The sequence below is a fragment of the Diceros bicornis genome, chromosome 4 (genome assembly GCF_020826845.1).
Source record: "Diceros bicornis minor isolate mBicDic1 chromosome 4, mDicBic1.mat.cur, whole genome shotgun sequence".
Taxonomy (NCBI): domain Eukaryota; kingdom Metazoa; phylum Chordata; class Mammalia; order Perissodactyla; family Rhinocerotidae; genus Diceros; species Diceros bicornis.
The window spans coordinates 62519442-62547296 of NC_080743.1; the positions used below are offsets into that span (position 1 = coordinate 62519442).

The 27855-nt window shown below is 38.1% G+C and overlaps 1 protein-coding gene and 1 pseudogene across 1 annotated transcript; one reads left to right on the forward strand and one right to left on the reverse strand.

Annotated features, from left to right (window-relative positions):
- Window positions 1-241: 241 nt before the first annotated feature.
- On the reverse strand, window positions 242-11344 carry LOC131401367 (deoxycytidylate deaminase-like; annotated as a pseudogene).
- A 13153-nt stretch (window positions 11345-24497) lies between these two features.
- On the forward strand, window positions 24498-27321 carry LOC131404621 (T-cell surface glycoprotein CD1a-like). Its single transcript, XM_058539528.1, is given in 6 exon segments — window positions 24498-24558; window positions 24887-25153; window positions 25851-26129; window positions 26342-26620; window positions 26958-27048; window positions 27219-27321. Coding segments are annotated over 6 exon segments (1020 nt in total). The 3' UTR covers window positions 27262-27321.
- Window positions 27322-27855: the final 534 nt, after the last annotated feature.

The following is a 27855-nucleotide window of genomic DNA, read 5'->3' on the forward strand; positions in this document are numbered from 1 at the left end:
ATGTATCAACATGATAAATAAGGCTTAGTCACCTGAACCTTCAGGTAACTGGATGAAATTCCCAGGTGAGCAAACTGCCTAAGAGTCATTCCTTGACTGTCTCCTTATTGCTCAAATGTAACCTACTCTTTATGACATTGACTCCTTGGAATAACCATTAAAAAAAGGAAAAAAATTTTCTCCCAATGTAGGACATGACTTTCTGGGACAGGTCCATCCCAGTGATGTGGGACTAAAATAATCAATGGTTCATAAGTGATGATTTCAGAGAAAAATCCCAGTCAAACTGGTGAACTGTGAAATGTGAAACAAAATGGGGTCACTTATGTTTAAGAGCTTTAAAATATGTTGGGAAGCCATTAAGGAAGTGAGTCTTATGAAAATTGTCATTGGGCAAAACATGAACTTTCGAACTGAGTTAGCTTGCAAATATTCTGAGAATGCTGCAAGGAAACTGCAACCTGTCACAGTGATGGACTTGTGCCTCCCCCTAGATAGCCTTAGCAATAAATAATGTTTAGTCAAGACTAGCTTTCTGCCTCCAACCCCAAGTAACTACTTTGTAAGCAAACCTCTCTTTTGCATTTAAAAGTCTCTGCCTCTTACTCTCTATCATGACACTATTTGGGTTGCTACCAGAATCTGTGTACCCTGAATTGCGATTTTTTAATCCTAAAATATATGCCTCTTTGCCTCTCATTTTGGTTTTTTATTTTTAGGTTAACACAGCATGTGTTGTGTGATTTTTTTTGGTGAGTGAATTTATGAAATAAAATCAATAGGAGGGACTAGTCTTTGCATTTTTCATGGTCCTATGCACTCTGGGATGGCTTTAATTTTACCTCTAGGGATAATTGAGAGCTGGCTATAGTGTATACAGTTGCTTGGGGTAATCATAGGTGATCTGAGAAAGCAATTATTTATTTGTCCTTCCAGTGCTGGTAGCAGTGAGGAGTAGCTGCTGAAATGCAGAGGAAGACAGATAGCTGATGCCCTTCTGCAGAACCATGGAATCCCAGCAAACAAGGATACAAAAGGGGGGAGCATCCTCACTCAGCCCTATGTGACAGGCCATCTACAGGCTCCTTTATTTTAAACTCTAAATCAATAGTATAAATAGATGTAGTTTCTACGTGACAGGAGGGAAAGGAAGATTTGAGGTGTTATATTTTTTAGATGTCTACTTTTGCTGTACTGGCTACTAAAAAGTTATGTGTAACTTCAAGATGAAAGATATTAGCAGCTTCTTAAACAGAGGGTAATCCCAATCTTCTGGAATTTTAATGAGGTAATTCATTGAAGCTTCTTTTTTTTATTTTAAAGATTTTATTTATTTTTTCCCCCCAAAGCCCCAATAGATAGTTGTATGTCATAGCTGCACATCCCTCTAGTTGCTGTATGTGGGACGCGGCCTCAGCATGGCCGGAGAAGCGGTGCGTCGGTGCGCGCCCGGCCAGCAGCGGAGCACGAGCACTTAACTGCTAAGCCACAGGGCCGGCCCACATTGAAGCTTCTGACTTGGTCTGCTGTTAAATGATCTAAAGTCAATGAAAATTTTGCTGCACTTCACTGTGAATTTCCTGAAAGTACCCCCAGCCATATCAAATATGTGCCTCATAGCTGTTGTCTCATCGCTATCATGGTATTTATCAGACATGAAAGTAACTTCTTTTATACCTGTCTGGATGATAAGCTTATCACTTGCGTTACATGAGAACAAGGCAATATATATAGTACAGCTTTTCATATTTGCTGAATTTCTGTTCATGGTGACATTCAGTTTGGCATGGCACATGTAAGAGTATTTGGTACCTGGCTTACTCTCCAGTGTCCTCTAAAGGAACTGGTTGTTGCTGTACACATTTGACATTCTATTTTACCCAATCCCTACAATCATGTTTTATGCATTCACGACTCAGGCTCTGATCTTCTGGATCTTTGCTTCTCTATGCTAATAAGAAAGTCACTACCATGAAATACTTAGGTCATTATAGTCACTCTCTTTTTTTAGGACTTCACGCATACTGAGTTAATTCAGCTGACCCCCTCCCAGTCTCCCATCCTGGGTCCATGAGGCTGTAGGTCCCTACTGGACCCCAGCATTGCTGCCAAAGTGAACCCAGGCCATTCAGTGATATCTGAAATTAGCTATTTAGCTCACTAATTTTCAGTTTATTTGTTCCAATATAAACATTTTAAAGTCTACAGATTTCCCTTGAAATACCACTTTGTGCAAAAATGGAGGGAATTTCAAGAGAGATTTCAATACAATTCTCACAATTATTATTAAGTACAGTAGTCAGAATATCAGCATAGATATAAAAGACTCAAACAACAAAATAAAAAAATTAATCTAGGTAAACTATATAGAATTATTAAACTAAACTATATAGAATTATTTTATTGTTATTCAGTCCTAAGTTCTTATAAATTTTCAGTATAATTTCTACTTTGGCTAATGAATTCCTTAGCAGTGTGTTTTTAAATGAAGTATATGGAGATTTAAATATTATCTTTTTCTCTAGTCGTGTGCTTTGATTCTTGTCTCTTTATCTTTCGTGTAAGTTTCCTTTTGTAGTTACCATGAGGCTTACATAACACACCTTAGAGTTATAACCGTGCATGCTGAATAATCTGCTCATAAACTTCTGAGGATTTCTGTGTATTTAACAAATTGCTTTTCTTTTGCTTCTTTTCAGATTCTCTCCTTGTCTTAACTTTTGACAGTATAATAGCAATGTATTTTGGTGTAGGTCTCTTTAGATTTATCTCACTCGATAATCTCTTTGGGCTTCCTGGATCTGGATGTCTGTTTCTTTCCCCAGGTTAAAGAAATTTTTAGTTATTATTCTTTGAATAAGCTTTCTGCCTCGTTTTCTCTTTGTTCTCCTTTTGGGCCCCTATATTACATATATTGGTCTGCTTGATTGTGTCCCATAATTCTCTTAGGCTATATTCACTCATTTTCATTCTGTTTTTCTCCATATCTCTTATCCTCTCTTTTACAATTTTCCATTTCTTTATTTCTCTTTATCGTATTCTGGAAAAATGCCTCAGAAGTATCTTCCTACTCTCTAAATCAGTCTTCAACTGTGTCTATTATGCTATTTAATGAACGCATGGAGTTTCTTATGTTGTAAACTTATTTTTAATTTATAGATGTCCACTTCTGCTAGTTTCTTTTTGTAGAGTTATCTTTGTAGTTGCATCCTTCATTTCTTTTTCAGGAAGATCAGCCCTGAGCCAACATCCATGCTAATCCACCTCTTTTTTTTTGCTGAGGAAGACCGGCTCTGAGCTAACATCTATTGCCAAGCTTCCTTCTTTTTTTTCCCCCAAAGCCCCAGTAGATAGTTGTGTGTCATATTTGCACATCCTTCTAGTTGCTGTATGCAGGATGTGGCCTCAGCATGGCTGGAGAAGCGGTGCATCGGTGAGCGCTCAGGATCTGAACCCGGGCCACCAGTAGCGGAGCACGTACACTTAACCGCTAAGCCACAGGGCCGGCCCCATCCTTAATTTCTTTAAGATTTCACATTGCTATTACATATGGTCTCTCTCATAATCACAACGTGTTAGTCCTTGGTAATCTACATATGTTGTTTCTCATCTGTACTAACATAATGGTTTGGTATTCTTTACTTGAAATAATAGATGTTTTTAAGCTACGTGAGTTTAGTTTGCATAATTTGGAATTATTTTTTCCAAAGAGAATTTGCTTTTTGTTTTCCCCCTGTAGAGGTTTATACTCAGAATGAGTGTCTAAGACTTAGCTTTTCACTTCCTTGTTGTTTCAATGACTAATATGCCTGTAATGAAGTTCCAATGGAAATTAGTGTCAGAGCAGCCATGACCTTCTCTGCTGCTGCATCTCTAGGCTGGCTCCCTGACGTTCTTGATTCCCTACTCATCCATTTCTCACTCTTCTGGCAATAACAGTCTACTTACTTGGCTTGAACTCTATGTCCCTAAGACCGAGTCTCTAGTGGCTCAGTTCTTTCTCCCATACTATTCCTCTACAGCAGCTCTGACTCAGTTCTCATAGGTTTCTTATTTGTTACACATTTTGTGTATTTGTTTGCTTTTGAAGAAATGAAGTTAGAGATATCTTAACTTTTGTGAGTCATAGCCCCAAGTAAATGTTTCATCTGTATTCTATTTGTAAAGTAGGAGCTCCTAGGCTCATGATAGAAAAATGGAACCCTAGATTCCGTGTTGTGTTTTAACATAATTACATATTTTTCTTCTTTCTTTTCCTTTTACCCAGCCACAGATAATTATGAGGAGAAACAGATCATTTATAAACAAAGTGAAGAAACTATGGTTTTCTTTGCAATTTGGCTACAATTCAACAGCAATAAACAATTTTCTGGCAGGGATATAAAAGGATGCAGAAGATCGTTGTTCTCACGGTAACACTATAATTTTAGATATTATAAAATTTGTACTTATTTGTGAAACTATTGATGAGAGGTAGATAAAAGAAAATTCCAAATGGGATGATTTTTCAGAGAGAGGAGGCTTTTCTACATGGCTATCAAGCAGTGGCAGTTACTAGATGCAACAGGGGAGAAGAAAGCCGGCCAAAATTGAGAGAGATGAGTGATTGACAATGGTGGGGACAGGGTGGTGAGACTGAAGTCTAGAAGACCCTCAAATGCAGCTATAATTTACTTGACCTAACAATTCTCCCTGGCTTCCCACTCCATTTTGTTAAGAAAAGGACAATGATACATAAGAATATATCTATGGAGAATGGGCGAGACTGGATAATACACATAGTCTCTGGAGAAAGTGTCTAGAAACAAAGGGTTCTTCTACCAGTGATTCAAAAGATGAAACTTAGGTCCAACTCCCACCAGGCTCCAGGATTAAGCACTAAAAAGATCAAAGAAATTAGACTTGGATAAGAACTGCTGTGGCACCAGGAGGAAGGCTAACCAGAGATGAGGTCTACTTCAAAAATTACTGCCAAGGTCAAGCTTAATTTGATACATGATGAATTCTGAATAATCACCTTCTCCCTCTAGCAGCCATGCATTGGAAAGAGACTGTACCCTCTTGGAAATGAAAACAAAGCAAAAAAGTTGTATAATTAAATCCCCACTAATATCTACATACAACACCCAATACATCATAAATCATTGTGAGATAAGTGTGGAAAATGGGACACACAGAAAATAAAAAATTAAAGAAACAGTCCCACAGATAAACCAGATACTGGCACTAGCAGAAAAGGTGATTAAAACTAGTATTATAAATGTTTTTGGCTTATGGCACTGCCTTCTGCTAGCTCTGTCCCTCAAGTAAAGATTACTGCTCCTCTCTAAGTGGCTGACTCTACTTGACTCTTTCTCTTTACAGGTTACAGTAATGACTCTCTTTACTTGGCCATTAAGGCCTAGAAGTGGTGATAGCTCTGCTGCTACTAGCTCCAGGTTAATTCACTTGACATTCCCTTATAGTTTATAAATAGTCCTTTCATAAATAAAATCTCTTTCCATTATATATATTATATAAATATTTGGAAACGCATAGGGAAAGACAAAAAGAATGGGTGAACAATGAGAAATCTCATAGAACATATCAAAATTTTAAAAGTACAAAAGTTGTAGAATGTGTTTAAAAAAAAAAAATCATATTGGATGACCTCAACAACAGAATAAACACTGCAGATGGAAAAGTCAGTAATCTTGAGACAGGGCAATACAAATTATCTAAGAAAAATCATTGCAAAAATAGACTGAAAGATTAAAATAACTGAATAGAGTGACTATGACTTATGTCATAATAATTGGATGGGGGCAGAAAAATTATTTTTAGAAATAATAGCCAAATATTCACCAAAGTGAATGAAAAATATAAATCCACAACTTCAAAAATCCTAGTGGATCCCAAGCAGGATAAATTCAAAAGAAACTACACCAATGCATGTCATAGACAAAATGCTGAAAACCAAAGATAAAGAGAAAATCTTAAAAGAAGCCAGGAAAATTGATGTAGTATATACAGGGGAACAATGATAAGGATGGCATTTGCCTTCTCATTAGAAACATAAAATAGAGGTTGATGGAATGAATTCTTCTAAGTTTTGAGGAAAAATGAAACAAACCTGTCAACTAGAATTCTATATCCAGCAAAAGTATCCTTGAGAACTTAAAACATTTTCTGATAAATGAGATCTGAGAGGATTTGTTGCCTATAAACCTACTAAGAAATGCTATAGTAAGTTCTTCAGGTTAAAGAGAAGTAATGCAAGCTGTAAAGTCATATACAAGAGGGAATGAAGGGATCTTGGAATAGTAAAGAGGAATATTTCCTAATGAAAAAATGATCAGTTCGTAAAGAAGGCATACACATCCTAAACGTTAATGAGTCTAATAACAGAATTTCAAAATTCACGATGGAAATATCTTTAGAATCAAAGGGAGAAATGCATAAGTTACAGTCATGATTGGAGATTTTAACACACGTTTTCTTAGCAATTGGTGAAATAAGTGAACAAATATGAATAGGCATATAGAAAATTTGACCAACACTATAACATGAGCTATCATACACCTATGGAACATTACACCTTACAAATTTGGAATATATGTTTTTTTTCTAGCACACATGAAACATTTATCATTTTAGACCATATGTTAGGCCATAAGGAGGTCTCAAAATATATTAGAACATTGAAATCTCTCAGTCTATTCTCTGATCACAGTGGAATTGATTTTGGAATCATGAATAATAGGACATCTAGAAAATATCCAAATATTTGAAAATTAATCAGCACAATTTTAATAATACATTGCTTAATGAAGGATTCAAAAGATAGATTAGAAAATAATTTGAACCAAATCATATCAGAATATATGAGATACTTTAAAAGTGGTGCAAAGCAATGACAAACCTCAGAATTCAAATGTTTATATTAAACAACAATAAGAATGGTTTAAAATCAGTAATCTAAGCTTCCACCTTAAGAAGCACACAAAGTGCCGGCCCTGTGGTGTAGCTGTTAAGTTCACGCATTCTGCTTTGGCGGCTCAGGGTTCACTGGTTCAGATCCTGGGCTTGGACCTACTCACCACTCATCAAGCCATGCTGAGGCAACATCCCACATAGAAGAGCTACAAATCTACAACTATGATACACAACTATGTACCAGGGCTTTGGGGAGAAAAAAGAAAAGAGAGGAAGATTGGCAACAGATGTTAGCACAGGACCAATCTTCCTCAAAATAAAAAAAAAAAAGAAGCAACACAAAAAGAAAAAAGTAAACCCATTATAAGTAGAAAATAATACTAAGGATAAAGAAGAGATCAATAAATCAGAAAGCAAACAATGGAGAAAATCAATAAAGCCAAATATTGGTTGTTGAAAAGACTAATGAAATTGACAGATCTTTAGCAAAAATGATCAAGAAAAAAAGAGAGATTCTGTATTTCTTCTTGATTCAGTTTTGGGAGGTTGTATGATTCTAAGAATTTATCCATTTCTTCTAGCTTATCCAATTTGTTGGTGTATAGTTTTTCATAGTATTCTCTTGTAATCCTTTGTATTTAGGTGATGTCTGTTGTAATTTCTCCTTTTTCATTTCTGATTTTATTTAAATGAGCCTTCTCTCATTTTTTCTTAGTGAATGTAGCTAAGGATTTGTCAATTTTGTTTATCTACTCAAAAAACCAGCTCTTAGTTTCATTGATCCTTTCTGTTGTTATTTTGGTCAGTATTTAATTTATTTCTGCTCTGGTTTTTATTATTTCCCTCCTTCTACTGACTATAGGCTTTGTTCTTTTTCTAGTTCTTTTAGGTATAGTGTAAGGTGTTTTATTTGAGATATTTCTTGTTTCTTAGGGTAGGCCTCTATTGCTACAAACTTCTCTCTTAGTATCACTTATGCTTCATCCCATACATTTTGGTATGTTGTATTTTTATTTTCATTTGTCTCCAGGTATTTTTTTATTTCTCCTGTGATTTTTTCCTTGATTTAATAGTTGTTCGGTAGCATGTTGTTTAGTCTCCACATATTTGTGACTTTTCCAGCATTTTCTTGTAGTTGATTTCTAGTTTCATAGTATTCAGGTCAGAAAGATACTTGATATGATTTTGATCTTTTTAAATCTATTAAGACTTACTTTTTTCCCAACATATGGTCTATTTTTGAGAATGTTCCATGAGCACTTGAGAAAAATGTGTATTGGGCTATTTTTGGATGGAATGTTCTCCTTGAATTCAAAATATACTATAAAGCTATAGTACTCAAAGCAGCATGGTACTGGCAGAGAAACAGACACACAGATGAATGGAATAGAACTGAGAGCCCAGAAATAAACCCATACGTCTATGGACAGCAAATCTTTCACAATGGAGACAAGAACATGCAATGGAAAGGAAATTCTCTTTAATAAATGGTGTTGGTCCAGTTTTCACTTGACAGCCACAGGCAAAGAATGAAAATAGACCATTATCTTACGCGATACACAAAAAATTAACTCAAAATGGATTAAAGACTTGAATATAAGACCTGAAACCATAAAACTCCTAGAAGAAAACGTAGGCAGTATACTCTTCAATTTTGGTCTTAGCAGCATATTTTCACATACCACGGCTGACCAGGCAAGGGAAACAGTAGAAAAAATGAACAAATGGGACTACATCAAATTAAAATGCTTCTGCACAGCAAAAGAAATCATCAACAAAAGGAAAAGGCAATCTAACAATTGGGAGAAGGTATTTGTAAACCACATATCTGATGAGGAGTTAATATCCAAAATATATAAAGAGCTCATATATCTCAACAACAACAAAAACTAACAACCCAATTAAAAAATGGGCAAAAGATCTGAACAGACATTTTTCCAAAGAAGGTATACAGATGACCAACAGACACATGAAAAGATGTTCTACATCGCTAATTATTAGAGAAAATGCAAAGCAAAACTATATGATATATCACCTCACACTCATCAGAAAGGCTATTATTAAAAAGAAAAGATATAATAAGTGTTGGAGAGGATGTGGAGAAAAGGGAACCATCATACACTGCTGATGGGAATGCAAACTGGTGCAGCCACTGAAAAATAGTATGGAGATGTCTCAAAAAATGAAAACTAGAAATATTATATGATCCACTTACTGTACTACTGGGTATTTATCCAAAGAACATGAAATCAATAATTCAAAAAGATATATGCACCCCTATGTTCATTGCAGCATTATTCACTATAGCCAAGATGTAGAAGCAACCCAAGTGTCCACCAAAAGATGAATGGATAAAGAAGATGTGGTATATATATACAATAGAATACTACTCAGCCATAAAAAAAAATGACAAAATCTTGCCATTTGTGACCACATGGATGGACCTTGAGGGTATTATGCTAAGTGAAACAGATCAGACAAAGAAAGACAAATACCATATAATGGAAGGTGAACAAATAAACATGTGGAAGGTAAACAAACAAGCACATTGATAAGGAGAACAGATTGGTGGTTACCCAAGAGGAAGGAGGTGGGGAGAGGACGAAAAGGATAAAGGGGAACCTATGTATAGCAACAGATAAAAACTAGACTATTGGTGGTGAACACAATGTAGTCTACACAGAAACTGAAATATAACAATGTACACCTGAAATGTACACAGTGTTATAAGCCAATATGATCTTAATAAAATATTAAAAAAAAAACTGGGATATGTAGCAAAAAAAGAAAAAGAAAAAAGAGAGAAAAACAAAATATCAGTGTTAAGAATAAAGAAAGGAGGGGCTGGCCTTGTGGCATAGTGGTTAACTTCACGTGCTCTGCTTCAGCAGCCTGGGATTCACAGGTTCAGATCCTGGGTGTGGACCTATGTACCGCTTATCAAGCCATGCTGTGGTGGCATCCCATATATAAAGTAGAGGAAGATGGGCACGGATGTTAGCCCAGGGCCAATCTTCCTCAGCAAAAAGAGAAGGATTGACAACAGACATTAGCTCAGGGCTAATTTTTCTCACAGAAAGAAAGAAAGAAAGACGGGGGGGGAGAGAGAGAGAAAGAAAGAAAGAAAAAGGAAGGAAGGAAGGAAGGGAGGAAGAAAGAAAGAAAAAAAGAAAGAAAGAAGGAAGGAAGGAAGGAAGGAAGAAAGAAAGAAAAAAAGAAAGAAAGAAAGAAAGAAGGGAGGAAGGAAAGAAAGAACGAAAGAAAGAACGAAGGAAAGAACGAAAGAAAGAAAGAAAGAAAGAAAGAAAGAAAGAAAGGATATTACCACAGATCCTATTATTAAAGGGATAAGATGGAACTATTATGAAAAACTTTATGACAATACATTCAAAAATGTAGATTAAAAGCAAAAAGTTCCTTAAGAAACTCAGTTTACTATAACTGAAATAAGAAGGAAGAGAGTATCTGAAGAGTTCTATATTAATAATAGTTTTCTATTATTATAATAAATGTTAAATATAAAGAATAAAATATAGGAGGCTGGCCCAGTGATGTAGTGGTTAAGTTTGCATGCTCCCCTTAGGTGGCCTGGGGTTTGTGGTTTCAGATCCCAGGCACAGACCTCCACACTGCTCATCAAGCCATGCCATGGTGGTGACCCACATACAAAGTAGAGGAGGATTGGCACAGATGTGGGCTCAGAGACAATCTTCCTCAAGCAAAAATAGGAAGATTGGCAACATATGTTAGCTCAGGGCCAATCTTCATGTCCAAAAATGAAATAAATTAAAATATAGTAAATAAAAATATATAATAATAAATATTTAAAAATTTCTTATTAAAGACCCTCCTACAAAGAGTACTCCTGGCTCAGAAGACTTGCTGAATTCAATCAACACTTAAAGAGGAAGAAATACCAATCTTACATAAAATCTTTCAGAAGACACAGGAGAAGGAAAAAGTTTCCAAGTTACTTTATGAGGCCAATATATCCCTAACACTAAAAACTTACAAAGAAATTACAAGACAAGAAAATTATACACCAACATTTCTCATAAACTCAGACATAAAAATCCCTAACAAAATTGAATAAAATCTAGCAGTGTACAAAAAGGTTATTATATGATGACCATGTGGGATTTATCCCAGGTAAGGAAGATTGGCTTAATATTTGAAAATCAACATAATTTACCACATTAACAGAATCTAAGAGATTAATCATATTATTATCTCAACAGATACAAATAAAATATTTGAAACATTCAACACCTCTACATGACAAATACTCATAGTAAACTAGGAATAAAAGGGAACATTCTCAACTTGATAAAGGACATCAACAAAAACTTACAGCTAACATCATACTAACTGGTGCCCTTATACGCTTTTGTTCTAATACTGGGAGCAAGAAAAGGGTGTCTGTGCTCATGGTCACCATTTGTATTCGTGTTATCAGAGGTTCGGGGATTCGATCGGAGACGTAAAAGACACTTTCCACTCCAAACAAATGGACTGAAGGTATATTTTATTATATAGAGGATAGTAAAGGTGACACAGATCCAAATAGGTCAAATATTAAGAGGGAAAAACATCAGCCCGACTGGAAAGGGCAAACACCCACATCGGCTGAAGAGAAATGACACAAATCAACCAGAAAGAGAAACACCAGGTTGACCAAAAAGAGAACACATCAAATCAATTATTTCATATCAAATCAATTGCTTCACATCAAATCAGTTACTCACGACATCCACGCCCCACTGCCGGGAGAGCCCTGTCAATCGACGCGGCTGGGCAAGGATCACACGTCCTGGGCAAGGTGTCCCTTCCACAGGTGGAACTCTCACCAGGGCTCAGTTTCCAGCAGTTTTTATACCATCAGTAATTTTCAGAGTAAGCAATTACAGAGTTTGCAGAGCAAGCATTTAGTGTTCCCATGCACAAAATGGTTATCAGTGGCGTACGTGCACTGAGCCCCCTGGCTAACGTCCCAGCCCGGTAGTTGTGTACGTGCATTGTTCTCTTTGGTTATCGTCTCAGCCCGGCATAGATGGCCAGTCCATCCCGTGCTACGACGCTCCAAGAGCCTTGAAATGTTACAACTTGCAACTCCCTCCGTGAGAGAAAGGCCAGTTCCCGGGAAAAGGCCAGTTCCCACCACGCAGAAAGCAGCTTTTATATTTCTTTTTGTGCTGGTGGCTGTAGGTCAATGGAGCGGCCAAACATGGCTGTACTCATGTCAAGACAATTCGACACTGAGCTAGAGGTCCCAACCCTATTATTTAAGAATTGATGAGGCAAAAGAGAGAAATTAACACCATAAAGATTACAAAACAAGAAGCCTAACTATCTTTATTTGTAGGTGATATGATAGTCTCTATAACAGAGAACATTTGCTCCTGTTCTAGCCTTTTTTCTTGATTCAGAGCCTACATATTTAGTATACAGTTTGCAAAGTTTGTGGAAGAACCAAATTAGCGATATAATAAACTAATCTGGGAAAAAGGAAAATCATAGAACATCTCATTAAAATTTTATCAATGAGCTAAACTATTTTGGCTTTATCTAAATTTTTAGATAAATATGAATAGCGGCAAAACCAACAAAAAAATAAAATTTATACTGGATAAAACTACATATATTAATATTTAGATCTATACTTTTCAATCTGAGAAAACTGCATTTTGGCAGAAATAATGGCTATAAAGAAAACTCAGAAAAGGAAAACTTTTACAGGTAAAATTCAACATTTGAGTTGCCAGTTAGTTTTTACACGCATAATTTTTTCATGTAAAAAATTGATGCTTATGAATATAATTTTAATAAAATATAAATAAAATTGGGAAAAATCAAAATTATTTAATGTGACTTTAGAATAATGGAATTAAATTGGCTTAACGGAATTTGGTTGGTGTACTTTCCCATAGATACTTTAATTTGGAGATTTAAGTAGAATGACTCTCAAAAGCTGGAGAAATTAGGATTTTTTGATGACAAATGCAATGTAGAGATCTCATTTGAGGTTGAGTGTACCTATGAAAAAACATATGGGGAAAGTAGCCCAGAGTCAGGTAAAATCCTCCACTTACAGTGAAGTCTTACCACAAAGTTCTCCGCGTCAATAGAATTTACTTACAAGGTAGCAAATTGAGCTTGCCTGCTCTTCTTAAAGTGGTGGGTTAAGATAAGGGTCCCAACAGATGAACAGCTGTTTCTGCAGGTGACTGTCCACATCGAGCCCTGGGTTTTTGATGCAGAATGGAGTGAAACTGAGCAACAGAATTTTCAGAGGAGGAGCTGCAACTTGATGCTTGTGAATGTCTATATTTCACCACTAGGTGTTACTGGGAGTTAGTTACTGAACAGACTGTGGGGTATTCAAGTTTCCCTATGAAATAAATAGATTAATTTTTCATATATCTTATATTTTTTGTTTGTTTGCTCATAAAACCCTGAAAGTATCAGACACTTCTTATGTCCTGCCTGACATTTTAGCCACTTTTTCTTGCAGTCATTGCTAAGGCAATGACTTGTGACAGAACCTGAGTGCTGCGGTACTGCATCTCTTTTTCATTTTTGCATGAAGGTTTTTCTCATGATGTGGTTGGGACACCTGTGAGAAGGTGCTTACCACTGTGGATGCTCAAAACTGCAAAAGTGGAGGAATTAACACCCCATGCAACATAACTTGACTATTAGGGGCTGGGGATCATGGATATGTGATCCCTTAGTGGAGAATACTGAGGCACCATCTGCATGACTCGTCAGAAGGTGCCAATGGGATCAGATGCTGGTTTTCCATAGTGGTGACCACTCTGATAACACACCATTGTGTTGGCTTCCTCTCCTTTCCTGTTTTGCTCTTTCCAGGGTCCCACTCCTAATACCCGGTATCATGTCCCCAAAATGAAGTCTTACCTACAAAGCTCCCCACATTAATACAGTTTATTTTGACTTTGTCTCCTTTCCTGTTTTAGCGTCTGCTTCCTGGAAGGAACCTAAGCATAACTCACTACCCTGAGAAAGAATATTTTCAGCATCTACAAGTATCTCTCATGGCTCCACTTGCCAGTTAACATCTTTTTAAAGACAACATTCTTATCTCTAACACCACAGATTAGTTTTGACTCTGTTTTTCATGTAACTAGAATCATACAGCAAATCCTATTTTGTGTCTGCCTTCTTTCATTCAACATTATTTCTGTAAGATTTATCCAGGTTGTTGCATGTAGCAGCAGGTCATTATTTTTCACTGCTGTGTCGTTTTCCACTGTGTGAGTATAGCACAGTTTATCCATTGTACTGTGGACACACATTTGAATTGTTTCCAGATTTTAGCTATTTGGAATAATGCTTCTTTGAATGTTTTTGTACATGCCTTTTTGTGAATATAAACACTTATTTCTCTTGGGAATATACATAGAAATGGAATTGCTGGGTCACCATTACACCTATTTCTTACGTGTAATAGATACTGGAAAATTGGTTTTCATAGTAGTTATACCAATCTACCTTCCATGTTCTCCACATCCTCAACCATATTTGGTATTATTAACTCTTTTAATTTTAGCCATTCTATCCGGGCTTAGTGTGTCCAATTTTTGTTTACTTCATATATCCCTGTTGACTAATGTTACTTCACATATTTTCATATGCTTATTAGCCTTTTAGATACATTCTTTTGTGAAATACTAGTTTAAGTTTTTATCTGTTTGTGTGTGTTGCCATGGCAGAAGGTCAATCTTTTTCTTATTGATTTGAAGTTCTTTATAATTTCTGGATACTAGTTGTTCGTTGTATATATATATTGTGAATATTTTCTACCAGTTGGGTTTACTTTTCACTCTCTTAATGTTGTATTTGGCTGAAAAGTTTTTCTTTTTAATGGGATACAGTTTATTGATATTTTTCTTTATAACTATTGTTATCTACCTGTAAATTATTATCTACTCCAAGTTCATAAGGTATTCTCCTTAGTCTGTAGTTCTCAAACTTGAGTGGGCATCAGAAACATCTGGAAGGCTTTTAAAGTACAGATTGTTTGGACATACCTCCAGACTGTCTAATTCTTCAGGTCAGGGCATAGGTTCAAGAATTTGCATTTCTTACACTTTCCACGTGATGCTGATTCTGCTGGTCTGGGGATCACATTTTGAAAACCACTGTACTAATTTGTTACCACAATAAGGGGTCTCTGCTACTCACCACAAGACAAGCCAACAGTCGAGAGGCAAGCTGGTAGGAGAGAAAGGCATTTATTAAGTGATATTCTAATAGATCGGAAGTTGGGGGAACTAATGTCCAAAAGAACCATCTTACAGAAAAAAAACTACAGGCCAGTTATATAGGGGCCAGTCTCCACATGGGCCAGACTTCTGGTCATAGTTCCTGATAATCTTTAGTTTTACTGGATATGCATCAGAGATCAGAGCAATGCCCTGTACCCCGATTAAGTTAAAGATAATAAGAACAAAATGTTTTATATGTGTAGTAAAGATTACTGTTTACATGAGGTATGCCAACAATTCCAATGTTGAGAAGCTTAACTATTTTACTATTTACATTTAGATCTACAATATACTTGGACTTGATTTTGTGTGTGGTGTGAAATAGGGGTAAAATTTTATGTTTTTTAATATTAGTCAATTAACTAAGAACAGCAAAGAACTTCTTCAAGTGTAACTTGTGACAGAAGAAGAAAAGTAAAATGTTTCTCTTTGGGCTTAATAAAGAAAAAATGAAACCTATTTATACATTTTAGAAAAGAGAGATGCCAATTTAATAATAAATACTAGAGCAACAATTATTAACAAGAAAACAATACAGAATCACAAACTATTTGCTAGTTAAAAGTTACTTTCATAAGCCATAGCAACAGTCTCTGAAGTCTAGATGTCTATGAGACACCTCTGTTTAAGAAAATACATTTGGAAGTCAAGAAGATTTTAAAAGTGAAAGAATTGAAGTGATAAAGATTTTGACAAGTGAAAATATCCAGTGTTATGGGATAAATTGTGTCTTCTTAAAACACATGTATTGAAGCCCTAGCTCCCAATATCTCAGAATGTGACCGTATTTGGAGATAGGGCCTTTAAAAAGTCAATTCAATTAAAATGAGGCCTTTGTGGTGAGCTCTACTCCAATCGGAATCAGATCCTTTTAAGAAGAGGAAATGTGGACACACAAAGAGACACCAGCGGTGCAAATGCACGGAGGAAAATGATGTGAGGACGTGGTGAGAACATGGCCATCTACAAGCTAAAGAGAGAAGCCTCAGGAGAAATCAAATCTGCTAACACGGTGATCTTGTACTTCTGGCCTCTAGAACCATGAGAAGTAACTTTTTGTTTTTTGAGTCACCCAGTCTGTGGTTCTTTGTTATAGCCACACTAGCAAACTAATACATCCTGTGTTGGCAAGTTTTCTTCTGGGTGATTGGACATTAAGCAAGGTAGCAAAGTAAACAAGCATATAACAGTCATTGCAGGATAATAATTAAAGATTTAGGCAGCATTTTCAGAACGTATTAGGGAAAATCAAATGCTTCTTAAAATAGTTTTTGTAGAGTATGCTCTTAAGGAGAACTTTGAGTAAATGTATAGCAAAGAGTGTCTTTGCCTACTTCCTGTCTGATAATAAGGGTCCTGATAAAATAAACCAGAAAAATAGGAATATCAAATGTAAATGATCCAAGAAGAGGCATCTACCATGTGTGTTAATTATTCTCCTTATTATCTAGAGATTGCTAGATCAGGTGAGAAATATTAAGCATTAGGGCCAAGAGAATGTTCTCTGACTGTCCAAGAATTCTCATCAGTTTCTTAACTGAGGAGTTAGGAGAAGTTGATATCTAACACACAAAGTGGTATATGTGGTGCTCATTATATAGGTTCAGTTTCAATCCTTTTTGATATCTTCATAAATTTCTGAATTAAAAACCACTTGAAATTTTCTCATGGATATGTAGTCTCACTTCTTGTGTCCTACCTGATTCTTGCAGCCAATATTCTGGTGCTCAGAAAGAACAAGTCCATGTGAGCAGGGCAAATATAGATACAATGGATTTAATGAGGCTCTTTCAATCTCTGTACCTTGTATCACAAGAGAATTATCACAATCTACATTTATAGTTGGTTATATGTTTCATTCTCTAGAGTTTGAGCTTTTATCTTCCTTTTCTTTGTAATCTTAGGGTTTAGACAAGCTCTTGGTATTTAGTAGTCTAGGGGAGGAAGAATTTTTTCTCACATGTTCTTCTGGCTGGTCTAAGAATTAAATTAACATGAGACAGATAAACAGAATAAAATGAAAGAAAGTTTAATAACATGTATACATGGGAGAAACCCAGGAAAACTGAGTGACTCACAGAAATGTCCAAAGCCACCACCTTAAATACCATCTTCTGATAAAGACAAAAGAGGATGTTGGGGGTAGTGATTTGTGACTTCAAAGGGAAGGAAGGAAATTTACATGGAAATAGAAAAGCAAATGTATGGTAAGCAAATGATTGCCATGCCATGCAGAGACAATGGGACATAGAGAGGACTGTGATCTCTAGGACCTGCTACCTGTGCCAACACACTTAACCCGTATTCTTTGTAGATATCCCTGGTGATAGCTCTGTTCCTATTACAGGCCATTTATCTAAATTATTTTAGATAGTTAAGGAGGAGGTAACAAGAAAAACATTCTGAATATTTTGTTTCTTAAAAATAATACTCATGTTTAAGAGACACATTTTGGGGTGACAAATTTTGTCCTCTTTCAATAGACATTGATGGGATTATTAATTATGAAATAGTTGAAATCTAAGAAAAAAGAACTATGCTTAAAACTGACATATATTCTAATTTACTTATATATTTGAGTTGCATTCTTCTCTATGAAAAATGAAGATTATTTTTCAAAATCATTAATTTGCTTTGGAGCTTTTGTCTTTCCTGAATTTAAAGATTTATGGTTTTCATTAATTCTGGAAACTTCTCAGTCATTATTTTTCAAATATTTCCTCTTCCCATGTGTTTTGTCTCCTAATGAAATTCCTATTAGGCTTATATAGCACTTGATTTTAGTCTTCATATCTCTTAACTTCTTTTTTTCATATTCAACAGCTGTTTAGCTCTGTACTGCATTACAAGAAATTCTTCAGATCTCCAACTTAGAAATATTTTTAAATTGCTTTCTCTATTTGTTGCTTAATCCACTCATTGAGTTTTTAATTACAGTGATTAGAATTTTTATTTCTAGAGGCTTAATTTTCAATGAAAAATCTGTCTGTTATTTTTTGATCATGTTTCTTTCTTTTCTAGTATTATTTCTTTTTATCTTTAAGCTTAAAATATAAATTCCTCTATGTGTAATTTCTTGAGGGTCTAACCTGTTATTTGTTTGTCTGCCAACTTTCCTTCATGATGAATTGTTTTCTGTCTTCTCTAATTTTGGATTGTGGCCTCATATTAGGAAAAACTTCTCATGCGGAAATCCTTTGCAGCTTGTGTTGAGGGTGGTTCTGTTGAGACTAACTTTCTTTAAATTTCACTGTGTCCCAGAGGTATCACAATCTCGGAATCACCTTTTATTTTAATTTATTGGATTGTATGTTCCAAGATTACACAAATACAATATTTTCGAACTCCAACTTCAGACTTATAATTAGTAATCCTCAGAAGGAAAAACAAACAAAAACCAACCAACCTTCAGTGACTACACAAACAGACAAGCTTCCATCCCTTTGCAACTGGGTGGATATTTTCTTGGACTAGATGACACTAGCAGAAGCGTCAGTTGCATCTTTCCCCTTGTTTTCCTGGTCTCAAGGCCCTATCTCCTGATCCAAGTGACCACAATAGCCAAACCTCTAGGGAACCCATATGTGCCTCCTATGCCCAAATGTCAGCTCCTGCTTGCCCCTCTGGTTCCCATTATTTCTTTTTTTTGTTCCCTACGGGGTTTCCTTTATTTTTTTGTGAATGTAGTTTTACATTTAAAGGATTAAAAGACATTTTTTACCTTGCATTTCTGGGTGTTTGTATCATATGTCTTTTCAAGTTATGTAGTATGCCATCTTGCCAGAAATAGAATCCATAACTAAGTTTTATATATTTACACACAGGAATCCTAGGGTCATGTGATTAAATGAAGCTTTGGGTAAAGTAAGTCAGAGGGAGTGGCTGGGATGAGATTGAATGGATATGGAGTATGAGAAAATGGAGAGGAGGCCCTGGGGCCTGAGATGAAGGCTAAGTGGAGAATGACTGCGAAGACATGGAAGAATGAGAAAGAAGGAGGGAGAAGCAGGTGGGAAAGAGAAGAACACATGGATGAGAAGGAACGAGAGCCCGTAGAAGTAAGACACATAGAATGTTAGAGCCAAAAGTGATGGTAGAAAATATTCAGTTCTTTCAACCCAGTCATTTTACAGATAAGGAAACTGAGGCCATAGTGTGGGTATGATTTCTCCAGTTCACTGCATCCAGCAGGTGTCCCATGCAGGAATTCATCTTGACTCTCAGTCCAAAGCTCCTTTTACTGCAAAAGATTTGCTGTGAGAGGCAAGAAGTAGACAGACCAGATGCAGGAAGAGCTGCTGGAAGCCAGAAAGCTGAGAGAAAACTTCAATCAGAGTGTGAGGGAAAATGAGAAGCTCAGTAAAAGGCACACGGTAATAAGAGCAGTGGATTTCTCTAGCTGGGAAGTTGAAGTTTCTGTTGGTGGTGAGGGTGATGTCAGATGAGTGTGGGACTGTGTGTAGGTGGAGGGGCTCACACAGGAGGAATTCAAGAGCTTGATGGCGTTTGGGGAAGGAATAAATAAGGCTTGTTAGGAAGAACATAAGCAAGCTTGTGGCCTGAGTACCAATGAATCGATAGAGGAACAGGGAGCTCCTGCGACACAGGGAAGAATACTGGATGTCCCTAGGATAGCTAGGATACCTTGTCTGGTTGAGTTCTAATCAGGGTATATCTCATACATCCCAGTTTTCTCCCCTGGGGTTTCCTATGTCTGCCAGCACACAATTATGATTCACCTGTATAGCCATCTCCTTATCTCCCAATTCTTTTCATTTTTTTTAATCCTGGTCCTGGTCACCTCTACATGCCCCCATTTTATCTTTTCTTTTCTTTCTTTTTTTTTTTGTGAGGAAGATCAGACCTGAGCTAACATCCATGCTAATCCTCCTCTTTTTGCTGAGGAAGACCAGCTCTGAGCTAACATCTATTGCCAATCCTCCTCTTTTTTTTCCCTCCAAAGCCCCAGTAGATAGTTGTACATCATAGTTGCACGTCCTTCTAGCTGCTGTATGTGGGACACGGCCTCACTATGGCCAGAGAAGCGGTGCCTTGGTGCGCGCCAGGGATCTGAACCCCGGGCCGCCAGTAGCGGAGTGGGCGCAGTTAACCGCTAAGCCACGGGACCGGCCCCCCCATTTTATCTCTTGATCTTTGCTTCCATTTGTGCTCTTTCTCACCTCTCCCAATTCTGAATATCCCTCAGCTCTGAAGACGCTCCCAAGAAGCCCCTTTCCTTTCTCCTCTTTCAGGCCTTGTCCTTCATCCACCACAGCTGAGTGTACATTCAGGAGGGGGCTGGCTGACAAAGCTTCAGATCCACAGTGGGATCATGACTCAAGTACCAGCTGCTTCCCGCATCCCTGACCAGGATTAACTCTGCCCACAGGAGATGAGCTGAAGACACTTGGGGTTCTGCTCCACTTGTCTTTGTAATCCTCTTCCTCCTCCCTCTCAGCATCCTCTTCCTCTTCCTCTTGCTTCCCTCCCCCTCCTTCTACTTCCCTACTTCTCCTTCCGACCCCTTCCTCTTCCTCTCCTCCTCTTCCTTTTTCTTCTTTCCTTCTCCTCTTTGATTCCTGCTCCTCATCCTATATCTTTTATGCCTCTTGGTGTCTCTGACCATCTCCCAACCCTTTGGTCCCGGAACTCCATTTCTCATTTAGTTAACTCTTCCTTCTTTTTCCTCCCCAAATCGAAAATGCCTCCTCCTCACTTCCTCTACCCCACACTCAAGGGTATAAGCACTGGGGGCTACATAATTTTAGAGGTACAGTGAAAAATGAAAATGTGAGGGCTCATACTCAAAAAGTAGAAAAAATGCTTTAAAAGCTACTAAAATATAAAATTTTTCTGTTCTTTTGATGTTTCAGTCTATCGTGGTGTTTTGTTGTTCTTGTTGTTATTTTTGTTGTTGTTGTTTCTTTGTTTTAATTTGATAATGTTGCTCTCCCTTGGGAACAATGACTCACAGGGCAGGTGCAGACCCTCTTAGGAGCCAGTGGGCTCCACTCCTATTGTTTTTTGTGTGTGTTTAATAATTTTTGGTCAAAATGCAGACATCTTGTGCGGTACAGTTGATACAGGTAAATTGTATTTTTGAGGAGGATCTGGAAGTGGGCATGCCTTTTCATTTGCTAAGCATTGTTGACGCAAAATAACCAATAACCGTTACACAGATAAGAGAAATAAGGTGAGTTTACTCGAGCCAGAGTGAGGATTATAATCCAGGGGAGGCCTTAGAAAGCATTCCGGAGAATTATGGTTTTCAGTACAGTCTTATATCTTTTTAGAACAAAGAACATACACTAAACACACCCAAGATACATTTTCATCAAAATTTCAAAGAGGTATTCAATTGCAAATTAGCAGGTCAAGGTGACGGTGATGTCAGGAAAGGGACTAATCCTGGCATTTGGTAATGCTAATAGGGCATAAGATGAGAAGTGTGCATTCTTATATTAAGAGAGTGTAGTGTTTACTTTAATGGTTAAGGAGATGTACAATGTATGATTGGTAGGCCATAAGTCAGGCTTTTTTGCTCAAGGCGAATCAGTGTTGAACCTGAATCGCAACCCCATATACCTCAATATGTGAGAATCTCTTGTCAGCATTGAGCATGGGGTTTGAATCATACTGGTCAGGAGTTAACTGTTTTGTTTTTGTTTCAACAGTTTTCAAATTTCTCCAGTGTTACATTGTTTGTAAGGTGAGGCTGTTTGCCAGAGGGTTTTCTTTAAAGTCAGCTTCCCTCTCAGGTTTTTGCCTTTCCTTTGTCCTGTGCCTCAAGAGGAATTATCTCCATACTCTTGATCCTCTTTCAGCAGTGATGGCTCTTGTGACTTGGTGCTTGCTAACCTGCTTGGGAGAGGGAGAAGGGGCGTTGTCTTTGCTCTAGTTCAGTCACATTCTTAGGCAGGTGCTTTGTATTTTAGGATGGGATTGGACCCTTAAGAGTACTTGCCTTTGTCTCAGCAATTGGAACCTCTTACAGTCTAGGACAGGATGTTTTACTGTCCCTTCCTCATTTTCCCCTTCCTCCAGCTTCAAAGCATCTTCACCTGTTTCCTGAAGGCAGCAGGGTTTTCTGCCCTTCCCCCACCAGGTTAAGGCATTTTTCTGTGTGGGAGATAGGGGAGAAAAATCTGGTTGGGACTTCCTGCCTGTCTCATGAAGAAGCTGCTCTCATACCTCTGGGTTGCACCACAGAAAAGGATTTCTCTGGTCTGTATCCTTGACTCCAATCTTTCAGGAGCCCCTGGTGAAGTCTGTGGAATAAGCCTAGAGATATGAATGAATTTCCCGTGTGTGTGACTCTCAGGGGTTCTATATACTCCAGCTAGTTTTTAGTAATTTGTTAACAGTTTCAGCTGAATTATTCTTATTGGCTTGTATAGCATCTGACTTCTGTCTAAAGTCAGCAAAGTTTTGCATCCCCTATTTCCTTGGAGGAGTCTGACTTTCCTTAGATTCTGGGTTAATTGGTTGCCTTGATATTTCAGCTCTCCGATGGAGTCAAAAGAAGTTGTCATTTTGATTATCCAGCTTTTTAAAATTGTAAGTATGGGAGTGAAGCAATTCTCAGCTTTCTATGTTCTAATCTTAACTTTCCAAAAAATTATTTTCTTCCTTAAATTAGCCTGAGATAATTTCTGTTTACTTGTAAACCAAGAAATAGCAAAATAAACAGCCTAAACACATTTATCCAGATGACACAAAGCACAAACAAATATTTAGGAGCCATTAAAGAGTTATAAACACCATGAAAGATAAAGATCAGAACATCCAGCAGAGACCAGCTTATGATAAGACAAGCACAGAACATTCAAGCAGGACCAGTAAGAAGGGAATCTTGGATAAATGATAAGCTTATGATAAGACAAGCACGGAACATTCAAGCAGGACCAGTAAGAAGGGAATCTTGGATAAATGATTCTAGAAGACTCTATTAACTTCACTTCCCACAAGTTCTTACTGTTTTTATTTTTCTTATAAGTAATAGAATTACAGCAGGACCGTCTGTGTGAGCTCTATATTTATTGGCATATGCTTTCATCCTAAATAAAACTGAATAAGATTCTAATTTCACCAAGTAGGGTTGAAAGTAATACTGTCTGATGTCTTAAAAAATTTTTATGTTGAAAGTCTTCATAATTTTAAAAAGTAATTGGATGCCTGAACCAAATTCATTCAATCATTCAAAACTATTCATTGAGTACCTACCACTTGCCGGGCACTCTGTTAGATGTTGCGGATGCAGTACAATAGGGGTATAGATCTAACACCCTCAGCAAACCACTGAATCACGAATCTGAATGGACAAACTTCAGTTAAGTGTCATCATTTCAGAAAATATTGTTTCAAACATGCTGTTTTTCTCTAGGGAGTCTATACATTATGTTAAAACTCAGCATATTCAGATTTATAGGTCTTAGTTTAAGTGTTTTTGTTCCCAAGTAGACTAAAAGTTCCTTGAATAAAGTGATCATGCTATCAACCAGGGGATATTCATGAGTGTAGGAAGATGCTTGTATTTAAGTAGGTGCTAAGTGACTGTTTGGTGAGTGAATATATATCAATGCAAGTCATATGAGGGGTGGTTTCTTTATGTGTTTCAGTGTTCCTGTGGTCTCTGTGATGGCTACTCGTTCTTCACTAAGAATAATGGAGAAGTGATGGTAATTTATACTGTTACACAGGACAATCATAGGCATTCTGAAAAAGTAAATAAAGTAAAAAAATGAGAAGTCAGAGAAGTGAATAAGGTGAGTGGGAGGTGAGACAGGGAAAGAGAATATTTAGGGGATATTCAAAAGGACAAGGGAAGGACAGACTGACAGAAAAGAGCAGGGACTTGAGAAGCTTACGTAGGGTGCTGGGAAGCCATTTAGTTCCATGCTTTTATTGGATGAGAGACAAAAAAAAAGCCCTAGAAGTAAAGTGACTTTTCAAGGCCACACAAGACTTGTTCCACAGGAATTGAGTAGGGGAAGATGAAAAGATTGGAAGCTGGTGCAAGGAGAGAAACTGGGAGCCAGAGAGGTGAGTCAGAACTGGAGGTGGAATAAGTCTGAGTAGGCAGTCCAGAGAACTGGAGGGGAAATGAGATTCTGAGAAAGCGGTCCAGGGTTAAGGAAGGAGTAGATTTTCTTTGTTGCAGACAGTGATTAAAGGAAAGGTTTTTCTGCTGGTAGGAGAAGGAAGTCAGAATAGAGGTATTGTGGGATTGGTTTGCTTAGAGCAGAGATCAAAGGCCAACTTTTCTGAGAGCAAGAAATAGCATCTGCAAATGAAATGCTGTTCCTGTAACTTCCATTGCTAGTGGTTCTCCTCCCAGGTGGTGACAATAAAGATGGTAAGAACTCTGGCAACTGCCCAGTTGGGTGCAAGAGGGTCTGTGTGTGTGTGTCTATGTGTGTGTGTGTGGTGGGGTTTCCCCAGCATATGCCTGGAGGGTGAGAGTGTCAGCTTCATTCCATTCTGAGTATCCCTGGCCAGGTCCCTGTGCTCTTCTGAAGGTTGAAATTAAAGTACAGGGCCCTCGCACAGGCAAGTATCTCCTAAGATAACTATGGGTCCCCTTTCCTTCACATTCTGAGTTTCCGCTCTCTAGTACCTTTTTCTTTTCTGCCTCCTTCTAAATATCTGATTTTGCCCTCATTTTATCTGTTCTTTTACCACAGATTTCCAGGAGCCAGTCTCCTTCCAAATCATCCGGATCTATTCTTTTTACAATCGTTCCTGGGTACAAACTCTGGGCTCAGGTTGGTTGGGTGAGTTGCAGACACATGGGTTGGAGAGCAACTCTGGCAGTTACATTTTCCTGTGTCCCTGGTCCAAGGGCAACTTCAGCAATGAGGAGTGGAAGGAACAGGAAAAGTTATGCTTTACGTCCTCCATTCAATTAATCCAGGCATTTCAAAACCATGCCAGTCAATGGCAGCTTGACTGTGAGTTCATTTCCCTCCATGGGGAGCGGGGATTTGGGTGGGAGGTGTGTATGTGTCTCAATGAGTTTCTGATTCCTCTGGGAAACAGCTTCCACTCATTGCTCAACTTTACTTCTCCCCACCATAAATTTGGAATTATACACTTGGGCATGGGGTGTAATCCAGACTCTGATTCTTCAAAACCTTCAAGGCTTCTGCTGCTTACAAACTCTTCTCACCTAGACTGTGAAGTTTGTGCCTTATTGTCTTCCATTAGTGGTCTCCTGTGAGCACCCCCTTCCCTGAACTCCAGCCAGAAACCCTCCGATTCCTCACTCTTTCTTCGACTCATTAAGTGTAATTTTATCCCCCCTTCCATCTCTTCAGAAATTTCTGTTGATACATTCATTGTAACCTATTGCATTCCTTTCATCCTAGATTATTATAATGTCAACTCTCTCACACTCAGTCCTACCTTATTCTCTTGCCCACACCATTCATGTTGCCTTCTTTGAACAATTTGCCCCCTTCCTCATGTCATTCATCTCTTCCACACTCTCCAACTACCACCAATTCCTCTTTTTCTGAACCTCTGCTGAAACCAAACTTGGCTCCTTTCCTTCAAATCTCCTAAACTTCTCCCTTCTGCTTCTATCATCTTTTGCTTCCATGATTTCATTTTTTTACTTCCTCTTTCAACTCAATCCCTGTTCCCCAGATCCCTTTGAGTTACAGATGGCAGCAGGTTGTGAGCTGCACTTTGGGGGAGCCTCAATAGGCTTCATGCACATTGCTTATCAAAGATCAGATTTCATGAGCTTCCAGAACAGTTCATGGTTGCCATCTCCAAAGGGTGGAAGTAGGGCTCAGCATGTCTGCAGCCTATTCAATTTGAATCAAGTTGGCCTGGAAAGAGCAGACAGGCTTGTCAGTGACATCTGCCCACGTCTCCTTCGGGGACTTCTTGATGCGGGAAAGGCGGATCTCCAGAGACAAGGTCAGTCCTGCTCCCTTCCTCCAAGGCTTTTCTATTCTAAAATCACACCTTTCCATCAACCCCTCCTTATGAAGGATCCAGTAGGGAGAGGGAATAATGGATGACAGATTCCTAGAGGTGGGAAAGATGTGTCTATCTAAATTGACGTGAAGATCTGAACCTTTAAATCTGTGTTAGAGTCTTCATCTGAACATCTTTCCTGTTCTCTGCAGTAAAGCCAGAGGCCTGGCTGTCCACTGGCCCCAGTCCTGGTCCTGGCCATCTGACGCTGGTTTGTCATGTCTCTGGCTTCCACCCAAAGCCTATTTGGGTGATGTGGATGCGGGGTGAGCAGGAGCATATGGGCACTCAGCGAAGTGACATCTTGCCCAATGCTGATGGGACATGGTATCTTCGGAAGTCCTTGGATGTCGAGGCCACTGAGGCAGCTGGCCTGTCTTGCCGTGTGAGACACAGCAGTCTAGGAGGCCAGGACATCATCCTCTACTGGGGTAAGAAAGAACCGGTGCCTGAGCCAGTAATGGGAGTAGGTGGTCCTCAAGCAGAGCAGGAGGGCCAGATGGAAAATTTGGGATCTAGGGACTTCAGACCCAAAAGAATTAAAAGTAAGTATTGCAAGAAATAGAAAAGTGTAAAATGAGGGACGTGCAGTTATAGAGGGATGTTGAAGGTTAGATGAAGGATTCCTCTCTGAAAAGGGATGAGAGAAGAAATAGGAAGAGAGGAGACTGGTGAGATAGACACTCAAGTGAACAAAGGAAGACCAGGGAAATGTAGTAAAATGCCATAGATTTGAAATGACACCCTCGTGTGCACCCAAATCCACAGGACATCACAATTCCATGGTCTTGATCTTCTTGGCAGTGATAGTGCCCCTGGTGTTTCTGACAGGTCTCGCATTTTCGCTTTGGAAGTGCTGGTGAGTTCTTTGTATCCATCCTTCCCTCTCTTTGCCCCACTCCCCACTTGTCTTCCCATCTTTTTTGTTTACTCTCTCCTCATTTCTTCTCCTCCCAGTTCCCTTCCTTCTTACTCTTCACTTTTTGCCTCTACCTCCTGCATAGTGACTTCCATATCTGTTGTTGTCAGGACACCCTGTAAGCCTCCAAGCACTCTTCTCCCTTTGGAATGAGAACACAGCAGTCCAGGGTTGCAGGATGTATGTAAACCTAACACGGGGATGACATCCATTCAATTCTTCCTGTACAAGATTTTTTATTGTTTTTTATTTCTGCTTAATGAACAGTTGTCAATATAAGCCAAATGTAATTTTCCAGGATTTGTTGTTCTGATCTGGGCTCTGGGACTTTAGAAATCAAATTTTAACTCTGAATAGAATAAATTCCTGACAACCTCCACATATTCAAATATTAATTAATCTTCAGATGCATTTCAGATGTCACTTCCTTAAGAACGCCTTCCCTCATTTACAAGTGGAAGAGTCTCTGCCTTGTCTGAACTCCTAGCAGATTTGAACTGTACTTTGCCAAATCCACCCCTCAATTCCTGCCCGTTATTGCAGCTGTTTGGATCTCTTTTCCCTTTATAATTTTAAGCTTTCAGAGAGCAAAATCCATGTCATTTCGGTATTTGTACCCTTGGCTAAGTGTCCTACCTCGTGTAATATATTCTTAATAAAAATCTGTGTTGAATGTATGCCAAATTTGTAGTCTTTTCTTATTCTTTTCCTTCCTGAAATGTTTGTAGTAGTTGAGACATTTGATGC